Genomic DNA, 15,830 nt, shown 5'->3' with positions numbered 1-15,830 from the left:
CTCTGAAGGTCCCTTTATGTTAACCTTCGCATCTCCTATGACTAAGATCTTCGTGGATGTTAACTCACTGAAAAGTGAGTGGCCTTCGGAGGTCCTTATTGATTATCTCCCGTTCTTAGTCATCGAGGTCTTCAACCCATGTAGGCTGCAAAATACAATAATATTCCTAAAAAAGAATCATCTCATTAGTTGATTGCCAAGTTACATCATTGATAATACGTTCGGAGATTCTCCGAGTCTCATGGCCGAGGTAAGGATGTCCCATCTAGTTGCTTGAGGCGATAAGTCCCCAGTCTGATGACTTAGTCTACTTGATAAGGGCCTTCCCACTATGGAGATAGTTTCTCGCGTTCTATAGGTTGGAAAACTTTGACTCATTGTAGGACCAAATCGTCAGCTTTAAACTTTATTGTGGATGCAGAAATTGTAGTATCGTGCCACCCTTTGCTGGTAGGCCGCCATCCGCACTCATGCTTTTTCACAAACTTCTTCGAGCAGATCTAGATTTGCACGAAGCTGCTTTACATTGCTCTGATCGTCGTAGTCCTCGATCCGATGTGAAGAGAGTCTGATCTCTATGAGAATTACAGCTTCTGTTCCAAAAGAAAGGTTAAAAGGAGTTTCTTCTGTGAGGGTCCTGAGTGGTTCAGTAGATCCAAAGCACACTGTGTAGCTCATCTACCAAAGCTCCTTTAGCTCGATCGATTCGGGCCTTCAATCCCTGTAAAAAGGTATGATTAGTTACCTTAGCTTCGCCATTGACCTGCGAATGTCCCACTGAAGTGAAGTGTCGGGCGATGTCGTAGCTTTGACAGAACTCAACGAATTTGGAGCTCGAGAAATGACGTCCATTGTTGGCGATTAGCACCCATGGGAGATTGAATTGGCAAAAAATGGACTTCCAAACAAAGTTTGTTATCCTGATTTTGCTGATTTTAGCTAGGGGCTCAGCTTCTATCCACTTGGTGTAGTCAATGGCCACAAGCAAAAACTCTCTAACCCGATGCTAGTGGAAAGGGGCCTAGAATATCCATCTCCCACTATGCAAATGACCAAAGAGCGGCTATCGGAACTTGCAGAACAGCTGGTTGGTGTTGAACATTGACGTTCTGTTGGCACCGATTGCAGCGCTTGGCGAAGTTAACCACATCATCCTACGTTGTAGGCCTGTAGTACCTCTGCCGAAGTATCTTGTAGGCTAGTGACTTGCCGTTTAGATGGTTTCTGCATATCCCCTCATGCACCTCTTGAAGGACGCACTTGGCTTTAGAGGGATGAAGGCATCTGAGAAGTGGTAGTGAGAAAGATCTTTTATAAAGCTTGCCTTTGTAAAAAACATAGCAGAGAGCTTGGTCCTTGATCTTTCGAGCCTCTTTAAAATCTACAGGTAGCATTCCATCTCATAGAAAGCAGATAAAAGGGTCCATCCAGCAAAGTTCATAATCGATCTGCAAGATTGGGATAGGTTCTTCAGTGCTGGGCTTCTCCAGAACCTCAAAGAATGACTTCTAGAAGAGGTCTCTTAGAGCCGATGTTGCCAATTTGGATAAAAGGTTGGCCCTTGAATTCTCAGATCGAGGTACCTGCTGAACGTCGAAGTCATCGAACACCAAAGTTAGGTTCTTTACCTTCTGAAGGTACTTCATATTCTCCTCTCGGGCCTCAAAGCCTCCCTTCACTTATCCTGCCACCAGCTGTGAATCAGTGCAGAATCTAAGCTTCCGCACTCCAAGCTCCTTTGCAATTCTCAGTTTGGAGAGGAGAGCTTCGTATTCAGCTTCATTATTAATGGTTAGGAAGTTGAACCCCAAGGCATATTTTGCAACAAATCCTTCGGGTCCAAGTAACGGGCCTGCTTCCAATCCTATGGAGTTTAATGATCCATCCATATGCACTATCCAAGAGTCGTCTGGTTCTCCTGATGAACTCTGTTCTGTCGGTGTATCTTGTTCCTGAGTCGGCTCTGGCATTTTTGGATCATCCGAGATAGTGCATTCCACGACGAAGTCTACCAAAATCTGAGCTTTAATAGAGGACCAAGGTTGGAATTTTATCTTGAACTCTGCAAGTTCAATCATCCATTTCGCCACTCGTCCATAAGTGTCGGGCCGATGTAAGATCATCTTGAGTGGTTGATAAATCAGCACTGCAATAGGATATGCTTGGAAGTAGGACTAGAGCCTTTGGGCTACAATGATGAGGACAAAAATTAGCTTCTCCAATCTGGTATATCTGATCTCTATGTCATGTAAAACTCGACTGACGTAGTAGATCGGCCTTTAGACTTTATCTTGTTTGCAGACCAACACCGCGCTTATGGCAGCTAGTGATATCGCCATATATAAGTAGAGTTCTTCATCAATTCATGGCTTGCTGAGGAGCGATGTGGAACTAAGATATTTTTTCAACTCGAAGGCTTGTTGGCACTCTTCGGTCCATTAGAATTTCTTCGATTGTCTCACGATTTGAAAGAATGGGAGGCAGCATTTGACCAATCTAGATACAAACCGATTCAGCACAATGACTCTACCTGTGAGGCGCTGAACTTCTTTTATATTCTTAAGAGGGGTCATCTCTTGTATGGCTCTGATCTTCTCAGGATGGGCTTCTATTCCCCAACTGGATACCATGAAGCCTAGAAACTTGCCTGATGCAACTCTGAAGGCGCACTTGGTTGGGTTCAGTTTCATCCAGTACTTCCTCAGCATTGCGATGGTCTCTTCGAGATCATCTACATGGGTTCGGGAGGCCCTGCTCTTGACGAGCATGTCATCCATATAGATCTCCATATTCCACCCAATCTGATCCTTGAATATCTTGTTCATAAGGCGCTGCTAAGTTGCATCTACATTCTTTAGGCCGAAGGATATAACCATATAACAGAAGAGACTTCGATCAATGATAAAAGTTATTTTCTCCTCATCTTCGGATGCCATCCGGATTTTATTATATCCCGAAAGGCATCTATGAAGGTGAGTTCATGTCCTGAAGTGGTGTCCCTCAGCTGGTCGATGGAAGGTAGAGGATAGCTGTCCTTCAAACATGCCTTGTTGAGATTGATGAAGTCGATACTTATCCATCACTTGCCATTCGTCTTCTTCATCAAGACCACGTTCGCGGTCTAGCTTGGATAGGTTACCTCCCGGACGAAGCCAACACCGAGTAACTTGTCCATCTCTTTAGCTATTGCCTTCTATCGTTCGGGTACGAAACTTCTTTTTTCTTTTTGATGGGCCGGTGGTTCGGTTTGACGCTTAGCCGATGCGTCATCACCTCTATATCGATGTCTGACATATCAGTTGGGGTCCAAACGAACACATTTGTTTTTTTTTGCAAAAAAAAAGGCAAGATGTTTTTTGGTTATCTGATCGAGATTTGATCCGATCGGGACAGTGTGCTCTTTGTTGCCATCATTTAGTGGGATCATTTCTAGATCCTCCACTGGCCTTCTACGTTCTTCAGATAGCTCGTCTCAGATGTCCAGTCCATCCATTGGATGAGCTTCAAAAGGTCTTGTGCCATGAAGTACGATAGTATAGCACTGTCACGCCAGGACTTGATCTCCGCAAACTTTGCCGACTTCGAACTCGGTTTGGAACATCTTCAGATGGTAAGTGGACACTACCGCTCGGAGAGTGTTGAATCCTGGATGTCCGAGGATGGCATTGTAGGTTGAAGGTGTCCGAACTACTAAGAAGTCAATTTGGACTTCGAACTGTCGGGGGGATCGTCCGGCAACTACAAGGAGGGTTATGACTCCTTTAATAGATACCACGTCTCTAGTATATCCCACAAGAGGGGAGTCCAATCGTCCTAGGCATTCAGGAGGTATACCCATTTAGGAGAAAGCATTATAAAATAATACATCTGTCGAACTTCTATTATCAATCAGAATGCGGTATACATCATAATTCATAATATTTAAAGATACAACCACCGCATCATTATGTGGGAACTAAACTCTTTGAGCATCTTCTTCAGTAAAGACAATGGACTCAGTTCTCTACTTCTTGGCAGATTCGGTTGATTCCTCCGTTCTGCTTCGGTGCCCTCCAGTTATTGTGTTTATTACTCCGATGGAAGGTTACTCTCCATAGGACTCTCTTTGCTGCTGTTCTGGTAGGCGAGGTGACCTCCGTCATTCCTCCGACTGCTCCTACCGACGCCTGATGAACCGATCCAAATGGCCACATCGAATAAGCTCCTCATTTCATTCTGAGGCTGAATACAGTCTTCAATGTCATAACCATAGTTGCGGTGGTAGAGGCAGTACTTGTTTGGATTCCGTCGATTTGGATGGAACTGCAACCTTCATGCCCGAGGGATCCAATCCCTGATCTCCATCAATACTTAAGCTCGGACAGCATTCAGCAGCATGTAATTTGTGAATCTCCTAGGCGGAGATGCACGTCGCTCTCCTCTGAAGTTCTTTTGTCGAGGGTTCCGTGGAGTTCGGGACCTCCGATGTTTGGGTGGAAAGAGAAAGGGTTGCCAATCCCTCGATGGAGACTTCGTCTCTTCTTCCTTCTCTCCAATAGCCGCATCTGTAGGAGGCTCATCTTCAAATGCTTCGTCAGCCCACGCATACTTCTCCACCCGAGCCAACATATTGACGAAGTCGTGATGGTAGGTCCTCCAGAGAGTACTAAAGACCGTTCTTCAAAAGTCCACCCTTCAAGATGGTCATGGTGACCAACTGATCAAGATCGCAAACCTCCAGTACAGCTGCATTGAAGCGATTGAGATAGGATCAGATTGACTCCCTTTCTTTTTTCTTGATGTTGACCGAGTCAGATCCTTTCCACTGCCTCCTGCTGCTGACAAAGTGGCTCATGAACAAGCAAATCATTTGGTCAAACGAGTGGATTGTTCGTGGCTTCAAGCTTAAATACCAGTGTCGAGATGTCCCCTTTAGAGTAGATGGAAAAACTCAATAGAGGGCAGCATCGATAGCTCCATGAAGAAGCATCAGAGCCTTAAAACTCTCTAGATAATCCACCGGATCAGTAATCCCATGATAGCTCTCCAGCTGTGGCTCTTGAAATTGCTGGATAGCAGCTCCTGCATGATCCAGATGCTGAAGGTTGGACCAATGTGATCCCCGTCATCCCGCATAGAAGCCTAATTGTGGAGTGCCTCGATCTGCTCATTCATCTTTCGGAGTCTGCAGTTGATGTTCGCATCCCGAACAGTGCAGTTTTTTTGAGCATTATGGGGAAGACCGCCGACTGGAAGTTGAGTCCTACCTAAAGTAGGGACTCAGAGATAGAAACAGGGACTTGGAGACCGCCGCCTTCTCCATTTTGGACTTCGAGGCTGGCTATGGTGAGTTTGTCTCCCCCACTCAGGGCTTTACGAGGGGATCGATGGTCGCTTCTGCGACGGTGGTGTAGGTTGTTGTACAGGATTGACTGGTTATGGCCCCGCCAGTGGTGCAGCGTTAGTCGGCTACACTGCTGCTGTAGTCAGGGTCTGCACCTGTTGAAATAGCAGGTGGAACTACTCCGCACTAATAGCCGCCATCGATGGTGGGTGAAAAAACCTCCTGAGGTTGCACCTGGGTTTGGGGATTGGCCGTGTTCTCCGTCGCTCGAGAGGTTATAGCATTGGATCGTCGGAGAGATATTCTGCATGGGACCATGATCTCGATCTCTGGCTCAAAATCAGATCAGGGCCCTTCCTCTAGTCTAGCATCAATCTATTGCCACTGAATTCCGGCTCTCGATCGAAAAAGCTGGAGTGGTGGCACATCCTTCCGAAAGAGAGATCTGCAAGACAAGTTCTGACAGGAGTTGGCTCCGATGAGATCCTCCAATGCTCAAGTTAGTTTTTAAGAAAATAAAAGAGAACATGCGAGAGATTGTGCGTACCTTGGAGATCCATTGGAGATTCTTTTATGGGAGAAAATTGAAAGGCCGTTTTAGATAGATTGCCTGACCGATTTGAGCGCAATATGACGAGATTTTTGATCAAAATCTTCAAGATCAGACAGTTATACCTATCTTATCTGTTTCGGAGTAGGTTGTAGTGTTGCATGCACTTTTGAATTTAAAATGAAGACACAGATAAGATCGGGCTGGCTTCGATCGAGGCTTCATCGTGATCCGATGGAGACGATGGCGAAGGAAATGGCTGGGGCTAATCGTGTTCACAAGAATAAGTATCGGTGGTGTCCGAAGCTTATCTGCCATCGAAATCAAAGATCGCCCTGTCCAGATGTCAACTATCGCTGAGACTGGGACTGGTTGGTGGAGTCTAGATTTGAGACTAAAGACGAAATCAGCCAGACTTTGATGTTTTACTTAGGAAGATCGCTAGAAATCAAGGATCGCCAAGGTCCGAAGTTAGGATCGGGGAGGCCCAAAGTACCATGCCAAATGATCTCCTTCAGACAACTCTCTTATGGTTCAGAATAGACATGTCTACCTCCGGGGTCAGATACCTTTGTCTTCAACAATGCTATGACATTGGCCCTATAAGCTTCATCATATACTTAATTCATGTTTTCGGCCTGAATAATAGATTATCCCCCAATAGAGCCCATTCTACTTCTTCCTATTTCCTATAAGAATTTCACCTCGTTTCTTCACTTGTAACAAAAATCAAAACCCCATATTGTAATTTGCTTCTAAGTATTTTAGTATATTTTAGTTCCCTAAATGAACTTTAGTTCCAGATTCCTTGGGTTAGATTCATCACCATAAACTATGTCAAGATATGAATTTTAACTTGAAATCCAAGTCTGACTTCAAGTCTCCAGCAACCTACACGTACAAGCTCTCCTAAATCCTAGAAGATCCAATTCCTTGAGGTACATCTTGCATTAGAGAGCAAGGAAGCAATTTACTTTTCAACACTCACACCATCTTAATTATAACATCATAGGTCTCCTCACCCTTTATTTTTGTAATCCTACCTTATGGCATTTGAAATGCCTGACCATTTATTAAATTTGTAATCCTGCTTCATGGCATTTATTTGTGGGCATCTTGTTTTCACTCAAAAACAACAAATCAGTTAGTAATTGACAACTTTTTGTCATTATCATAATGATCAGATGTTGAAAGTTAATTAGACCGAAAAATGGAAAGCAATTCTAGAAACTAGAAAGATATAATATGACTTACATGTTGACTGTCAGTGAGCAGAATACACAATAGTAACTATATATCATAAGCACTGATCCGAAGCTCAGGCCTCAAAGGAAAATAAGCAATATATTTTCTTCCTTAGCATTAAAATGGGAGAAATTCTGAAGATAGAAGATATGGAAACAATTATCACCTTGTAATGACTGTATATCTACTAGACCCAACATAACAACACTAGCAAATAAAAAAATAAAATACAATGCAAGGTAAAAAGTAATGTAGAATCCATAGAATTGATATTGCATACTTTAGGGGCCGATAATATGCACCTTAAAATTGATATTTCATACTTTAGAGGCCTATAATATGCACCTCAAATAATTGCAGTATAAATTAAACCAGGCATTCTTGCCCATTTTACTCTCTAATTCTTTCTAGGTCCTGCCTTACTTGTATGATGATCTTCTCATTTTCATGGAAGGATCATCTAGTAGCCAATTTTTTTGCATAGAATTAGGCACCAACCCACAGAGGGTTGACTTCAGGTGGAAGTGAGTTATGAAATATTCACATTGACAGAACATACTTGATCCCATAAAGCTAATTTAGTGCAGACGTCCAATAAGTTAACCAGTTCAAAAAGCACAACCATCCTATAGTGCAATCTCCAGAGTCTTAAACACAAATTTGCACCCTTGAAAATCAATCTGTACCTATAAGTATGCTACAACAGAAAGAAAATTTATTAGTTGTAGCTTTTATTTACTAGAAAAGTTCCAGTCCCTCTCATAGTACAAAAAGAGTTATACAAAGAGCAGTTTTATAAATGAGTCAAATACAAAAAATAAAAAAGAATTGTAAGTTTAACCACCAAAATTGATTCAAGCAGATATTACTGAAATAGAATAAAAGGTTAGTTTTATTGGCAAGGGCACAGAGTAATTAAACATGGAAAAAAAATCCAATTTTAGATCCAATTCCTATTTCTTCAGATAATGTGTCAACTTCAAATTTTAAGAAGCTATCCAAAAAGTTTGCAGTCATTCAATTTTTTCCAATGAGAATGCATTACAAACAAAGTCGGATAAGGTACCAGATTTTCTTACCAACATAGGAGCCCAGATGACGCATATTAGTATGAAGAATAAACATATCCCACTGCAGAATTTGGTCATTTTAGTTTGCTTTTGACCTTGCTGGTGCCTTGATCTATACAGATCAGTATCACATCTGACCAGAAACAGGCTTGCATAAATGTCCTCCAACTATGCAGAAAATTAGTATCAGATGACACTAAATCAAGAAATGTTGTTAATGGACATAATGCAAAATCTTCACATAAACAAAACAATTATTTAAATATTAGCAACTTTCTGAAAACATTAAGTCATTAACTAATATGTATTATCTATTATTTGAAGGGAAAATGTGGAAGTAAAGATTTTTTTTAAGTCTACATACAAATAAACTTTTTAAATCCCTTCTTTGATTTCTAAACTTTTATGAAGTTAGAAGTTCCTACAAGCTTTGGTTTTTGGTTTTCAGTTACTTCTTGTTAGAGGAACTAGTTATTTGGATGTTAATTATAATATGAATCCATCATGCAGATCTGTTCTTTATAAAAGGACCACCTAGTAATTTAAATTTTGGAAATCTTTATGGAATGCCTGGCAGAGCATTGGAAAAGATAGAGACTAACAAATATCAATCTACTTTATCAATGTTCATCTATTCACCTTTTTATTTTTCTTCATCTCGATCTATTTTTGCCATTAATTTTCCCCTATTCTCATCCTAGTCTTTCTCTTTGCCTTCTATGCCCACATTCTCTTTTTATTCTCCATTTCTATTTTCCATTTGCCTTTTTTCCATCATACTTTCTATACTCTTCCAATGCTCTCTTCAGACTGCACAGTTCAGCCATGCAAGTGGGAGCATAAAATGCATCCTTCTAGCACCAATTCAACTTTGATGCTAGACGAAGCGCTAAATGAGAGTCTAACCCCATACATCCATTCAATGATGTAGCTTTGTAGGTCTTGAATAGAAACTACAATGGATAGATTAAGGATCCAGCTTTCAATCTAACTTAAGTAGTATTTGCTGAAATAAATGAAACAGAAGTCCAAATCTAGCAAGATAGGGTAAACATGGCAGACATTTAGAAGCATAGCTTACTAAAACCCAAGGTATGTTGAATCATCTTAAACTGGGCGATTCAGGGCATATCAAACCAAACTGGCCAAGAATCAGGAAACTTCGGCCAATCAAAAAACAGTTCAGCTCATCATAAAATAAAAGCCCTGACCTTGATCTCCTCGATTGTGTTCAGATCTCTCTCCTCCCCCTTCAAATCCTAGCAGATGTCATCGCCCTCGATTGACGTCAACGCCGATGCCATCACCCTTGATCAACACTGATGCTGAGGCCAATGTCATCCTCCTCTGAGCATTCGAACCAGATGCTTCTCTCTCTCTATACCCCTCTCCTTCTCCTTCCCCTCTCCATCTCCCTCTTTCTCCCCTTCGTCTTCTCTCTTCCCCCATTGTTCTCCTTCTAGGATTATGATTACAGTCAAGGTCCGTGAACCAGTATCAGGACTTGTACCGACCGGTGACTAGTTCCCCTATTGTTCTATGACACAAAAAATAGAGAGAGGGAGGTCAAGGAGGAGATAGAGGAAGAGAAAGAGGAGGGGAGGGAGAGAGAAAGGGAGAGGGAGGGAGGGGGAGAGATGCGGGGGGTGGTGGGGGGAGGGCCAAGAATATGGGAGGGAGGGCTGCCATGGATGCAGGGAGAGAGAGATAGGGAGAAGAGTCCCCTATTCCAATCTCAAAACCTAGCCCTAGCATCTTGCCAGCAAATGAAGTGACAATAGTAAAGGAGGGAGCCACCGTGGATGCGAGGGAGAGATGGGGAGAACAATCACCCATTTTGATCTCAAACCCTAACCCTAGCATCTTCACAGCAGTGAAGAAGCAGCAGTAGCAGCAAAGGAGGGAGCCGCCATGGATGAAGGGAGAGAGAGAGAGGGAGGGAGAAGGTGGGAGGCTTACTAGTGAAGGGAATGGCAAGGATCGAACATGTTGGGTGGATGTCTGGCCAGGACACCACCTCCCAAGATCCTTTCAGTACCACGCGATGCAGCAGGAAGAAAGAAGAAACAAAACAAAAGGAAAAACAATCAAAATACATGGATCAGCCACAAAAGGGCTCGCCTCCACGGGGCATGCAAACTTCACTATGAAAAGAAAATTTTACAAGAGGAGACCTCACCCTCAACCCTTGTACACCCAATTCTCTCTCACCTGAAGTTCCCCTCACAAAAGCTCTCTCTCTCTTGGAGACCCCCCTGAACCCCTGAAGAGCCTGGCGACCGCTGTCCAGGAGCCTCCTGCTCCTCTCACAGCGCCCTCGCCTCTCTCTCTCTCCACAGTTCGTACGGCCTTAGTACGGCGAGAAAACAACCACCGCACCTCTCTGTGCCTCACAGGGCCTTTTAAAGGCTTAAACACTGTTTAAACTTGATTAGAGAGGGATTAGGAATCCTAAACAAAGCCAAAAAACCCCCTGCACCGTCGGATCAAGACCGAAAATCACCTGGGCCCTCCGATCGCGCTCCGATCCACGGAATAGTGCCGTGGACCGCGAGAAACGCGTGGGAAATGCCCACGCGGTCCACAGACCGCTCCGTGGACCACCCGGTCCACGGTGGACCGAGGCAAGGGGCCAGCAGGCCTGGGTCGCGCGTCCCGCGCGGGCCTGGGTCGTGCGTCCCACGCGGGCCTGGGACGCGCGTCCCGCACGCCGCTGCCGCCTGCCGCCGGTCGCCGGCGGTCCTCCGCCGCCTTGATTCTCGTGCCGACTTCAAAAGCTCGTATCTCCTCCATCCGAGCTCCGATTCAGGTGATCTTGGTCTCGTTGGACTCCGTTTTTCGCCGCGAACCTCGCTGTGGGCTTAATGTTGGCTGAATCTCGAGACGTCAAATCCTAATAATCTCCACCTCGACTCGATATTCGGCCTCCTCCAAACTCCGAGAGCTTCTGGATCTCCTCACCCCCATGCCCTGGGGCAATCGCCTGCTGATCATGGATGGGCAAACATGGGAGTCGAGCCAGGCTGCTCGATCCCATCTCCGTCGTATGCTGTGCTCCTCCTGACCTAAGACCTGCTCGGGGCATCATCCTGCGGCAATAGGAATCTTACCTTGCGACGTCGCCACTCGTCCTCCCGAGTCTCCTGTCTCGTGCCCGATCCGCCTCCTGGAGCTCCACCTCGCTCTGGGCTCCACCTGGCTCCTGATGCTCCACCTCGCACTGGGCTCCCTGCCAGGTAATAATGTCCTCTGCTCCCCTTCTTCCCCTCCAGCACAATCCTATCGCCGCGTAGCACCCTCAGGATTCCTCCACCAGCTACCATCCTGTAGCCTCTCGAATCCAATCTGCTAAGTGAGATAAGATTCCGCCTGAAATTGGGTATGTATCGGACCTCCCCCAATCTCCTCACTGCATCGTCATGTATCCTCCAGCTGACAGTCCCAATGCCTCTGATCGCACAGCTCGATCCATCCGGCAGATATACAGTGCTCTCACTGTTCTCCAGGGAGTCAAACTGCTCCTCTCTGCAACACACATAATAGGGGCATGCAGAATCTAATATCCACTGCTGGGAAGAAGCAGATACCTCGTCAGATATCTCAAAGACATCTCCATCTAAATCACTGCCGGCCGTCGCTACAGCAGCCACCGTCCGATTTTTCAGTTGAGGGCAATCTCTGGCTAGATGCCCCAACTCTTCACACCGGTAACATCTGATTTTGCTCAAGTCCCTCCTGGACTTAGACCGCCCTCGTTGCGATCTCCTGTCGCTCCGTCTACCGCCTCCTACTCCTCCAGAAGCCACCAAAGCTGAGCTACTGCCACCTGAGCTCGAAGCTGGGTTCTCCCTCCTGAGAACCTCGTTCTGGAGTATCGCCGCGGTGACCTCGTCCATCTTGATAGTGCTCTTCCCCACTAGAAGAGCCGTCACCAAGGACTCGTACGAAGGGGGAAGCGACGCCAGCAAAACCAGCGCCCTGGTCTTCTCCTCAACGTTCTCGCCAACGCTGAGAAGGTCGGTAAGGATCTTCTGGAAGTGGCTCAAATGCTCCTGCACGCTCTGTCCCTCAGTCATCCGCAGTTGGTAAAACTGCCTCCAGAGGAAAAGAGTGTTGGTAAGAGACTTCGCCATGTACAACTCCTCGAGCTTCGACCACAGCACCGTCGGGGAAGTCTCGCTCAGCACATGGATCACCACCTCATCCGTCAGGTACATACGGATGGTACTCACCGCCTGCATCTGTAGCCGTTTCCAATCCCGCACCTCCATGGTGGTCGGCTTCTCATCGCACAAGAGAGCTTCGATCAACCCCTGTTGGATGAGTACGTCCTTCACCCTTGCCTGCCACAAGGAGAAATTACTCTTACCATCAAACTGGTTGATCTCCATCTTGATTGTTCCTGTTTTCTCCATCTTCAGTCTTGCTCACCACCACTGCAATCTGCGTCCTTGTACCGCCTTGCTCTGATACCACTTGCTGGGTGGATGTCTGGCCAGGACACCACCTCCCAAGATCCTTTCAGTACCACGCGATGCAGCAGGAAGAAAGAAGAAACAAAACAAAAGGAAAAACAATCAAAATACGTGGATCAGCCACAAAAGGGCTCGCCTCCACGGGGCATGCAAACTTCACTATGAAAAAAAAATTTTACAAGAGGAGACCTCACCCTCAACCCTTGTACACCCAATTCTCTCTCACCTGAAGTTCCCCTCACAAAAGCTCTCTCTCTTGGAGACCCCCCTGAACCCCTGAAGAGCCTGGCGACCGCTGTCCAGGAGCCTCCTGCTCCTTCTCTCACAGCGCCCTCGCCTCTCTCTCTCTCTCTCCACGGTTCGTACGGCCTTAGTACGGCGAGAAAACAACCACCGCACCTCTCTGTGCCTCACAGGGCCTTTTAAAGGCTTAAACACTATTTAAACTTGATTAGAGAGGGATTAGGAATCCTAAACAAAGCCAAAAAACCCCCTGCACCGTCGGATCAAGACCGGAAATCACCTGGCCCCTCCGATCGCGCTCCGGTCCATGGAATAGTGCCGTGGACCGCGAGAAACGCGTGGGAAACGCCCACGCGGTCCACAGACCGCTCCGTGGACCGGGGCAAGGGGCCAGCAGGCCTGGGTCGCGCGTCCCGCGCGGGCCTGGGCCTGGGTCGCACGTCCCGCGTGGGCCTGGGTCGTGCGTCCCACGCGGGCCTGGGTCCCGCGTCCCGCGCGCCGCTGCCGCCCGCCGCCGGTCGCCGACGGTCCTCTGCCGCCTTGATTCTCGTGCCGACTTCAAAAGCTCGTATCTCCTCCATCCGAGCTCCGATTCAGGTGATCTTGGTCTCGTTGGACTCCGTTTTTCGCCGCGAACCTCGCTGTGGGCTCAATGTGGGCTGAATCTCGAAGCGTCAAATCCTAACAGAACAGAAAACGAGAAAGCCCCTTTGGGCTTCAAACCATCGAATAGAGGGAAGGGGGAGGAATTTTATAGCCAAACCGACCCAACCTGCTGAACCATTCCGACTTGGTATCAGTTCCACTTGGTATGGGCCAAATTGCCTGATTTGGGTCAGTTCGACATTCATTGGTTAGGGCTTCTCCCTATCTCTCCTCTTTTCCTGATCCTGGTAGGCTGGTACACCTAGTACAATACATATTGGTACCATACCGAACCAATAGCCGATTGGACAACCTCTCGTACCAGTTTAGTGAACCTTAAGAACCTAAATTTGAAGTTTCTTACAACATGAAGCTTAAGGCCATCAAATATATTGTAGTTTCCAATTATAAAATTTGAAGTAGGTTTGAATCACAATAATTATAAGAATTCTTGCTCAAGAAAAGAAGAATGGATATACTGAAGTTCAAAAATTGTCACAAATGCTTCTTAGAACATTCATTTATGAGCAAATAAGTTGGGACAAAGTTTAAATTGTGTACTAGTTCTAAGAGAGCAGAAATTATTCCATGCAAATGGAAAAAAAAAGCTTTAGCTTCTTATATTGGTTATTCTAGTCCTAATAGTCTAAAATCTTAGAAACATATAAAGCAAACAATTTTGAATTAAATTTATGTTTTGGAGATTTTGGTTGGCTATAAACCATACTTTTAAGTCAAATTGTGTTAAAGGAGTCCTACGTTACTTTGATGCCTTAAAATAAGGATATATGAAGGCATTAAGAGTGATTGCGGATAAAATAAATTCTTCTTAGGATGACCACATATAACTTAACATTTCATCCTCTTCAAAAATCATGGACAAAACAAATAAAATACCACTAAATTGACTTGCACCAAATAGAACCGAGAAGCTTGCTATTTCATTAGGAAAAAAAAGACATCAAAAGTCAAAACAACGAAGAAATATTAGAAGGTAAAAATCAAAAACATACATAGGAAGGAGAATACATGGAAACATGGAGGAAAAAAGGAAGGCAGGAGTTGTAGCATGGGGGAAGTGGTGTACAAACAAACAAAATAAAGTATGAGTTCCATGTGTCACATACAAAGACACCTATATAGCTTTATCTTAAGTTACTCTAGGACAATTTAACTTGAGTAGCTAAAATATGATTTAACTAATTTTTAATCATGGTACTTTTGAATATAACATTCCAAAATGATTAATTTGATTTTATCTAATTCTGAACAAGCAAGAATTCAAATCCATTTTAAGGAACAAGGAATCTATAAGTATGCAGTAATTCATCTTCTATTTAATATGCAAATAATTCCCATCTTTTATAATCTTCATATGTAAAAATAGATGGTTCAAGGTAGCACATGCTCCATATTTTACACAACCAAATGTTATCATTTAACCCATGATTGCACACTTTAAAGAAAAACAATATTGTAAATGTTAAAGATTATAAGAAAACTTTTTGTTGGACAGATTCCACACTGATAGAAAAAAATATATATCTACCAATAATTTTGCAAAAATTCAAAATTCACGAATTTGAACAGGGCATTTGTTATTATTTAGTAAAACACATGGCTAAATTCATTGGATAAATGATTTGATATCATAAAATAAAATGTATGGAAAGCTCTTACCTTCAGCCAGTCATACATTGTTAGAGATGTAGATGTACAGGACCAATCAAGTACACATCGTAGTTCATACAAAAATGGTAAAGCACGATAAAGTCGGAAACCCAAATAGTTGATGTGTGTAACTTTACTAGTCAAAAACTGCCGGTACAAAGTGCTTTTGTTAGGAATTCCATAACGAATTTGTAATGCCTGTAGGGCTAGCGAAACTGATTTTGTGAGGTAGATAGCACAGAGTGCAAGTCGTCCTATATGCTGGTGAGAAGGCTCCATGTACCAAGCATACTCGGTGACTGAGTATGTAAACAAGACAAGATTGAAAAGATAGAAAATAACCTTTCCAGCAGCAAAGGAACATAGATATATAATACGATCAAGCACAATCAAGAAAAAAAGAACCTGCAAAGGAAATATAAACAGGAACAAATTTAGGGAAGAAATTCACAATATTAAGGGCCTAACAACACATATCAATCTTCCCAACATGCCACAAGAATTGATCCAGCAGTATAAATTTGTCCTATCAAGATATTGCATATACTTTCTTGCATATAGCTGCTTTCTCAAAAGGTATATGAAACAAAACTTCCAGGTGTGAATGT

The 15,830-nt window shown here is 44.2% G+C and overlaps 1 protein-coding gene across 2 annotated transcripts in view; it reads right to left on the bottom strand.

The window, feature by feature from the left end:
- The window catches only part of LOC105039770 (piezo-type mechanosensitive ion channel homolog), a 114,850-nt gene that overhangs the window by 36,544 nt on the left and 62,476 nt on the right, over positions 1 to 15,830 (bottom strand). For both annotated transcript variants that reach the window (XM_010916035.4, XM_019848360.3), the window contains exons 16-17: positions 15,232 to 15,627; positions 8,198 to 8,356 (exon numbers count right to left, since the gene is read on the bottom strand). In XM_010916035.4, the coding sequence (XP_010914337.1) occupies positions 8,198 to 8,356; positions 15,232 to 15,627 (555 nt within the window). The remainder of the gene's footprint in view (positions 1 to 8,197; positions 8,357 to 15,231; positions 15,628 to 15,830) is intronic.

The sequence above is a fragment of the Elaeis guineensis genome, chromosome 1 (genome assembly GCF_000442705.2).
Source record: "Elaeis guineensis isolate ETL-2024a chromosome 1, EG11, whole genome shotgun sequence".
Lineage (NCBI taxonomy): Eukaryota > Viridiplantae > Streptophyta > Magnoliopsida > Arecales > Arecaceae > Elaeis > Elaeis guineensis.
Note: the sequence above shows the minus strand (reverse complement) of the source record. Positions and strands in the feature narration are given on the sequence as shown.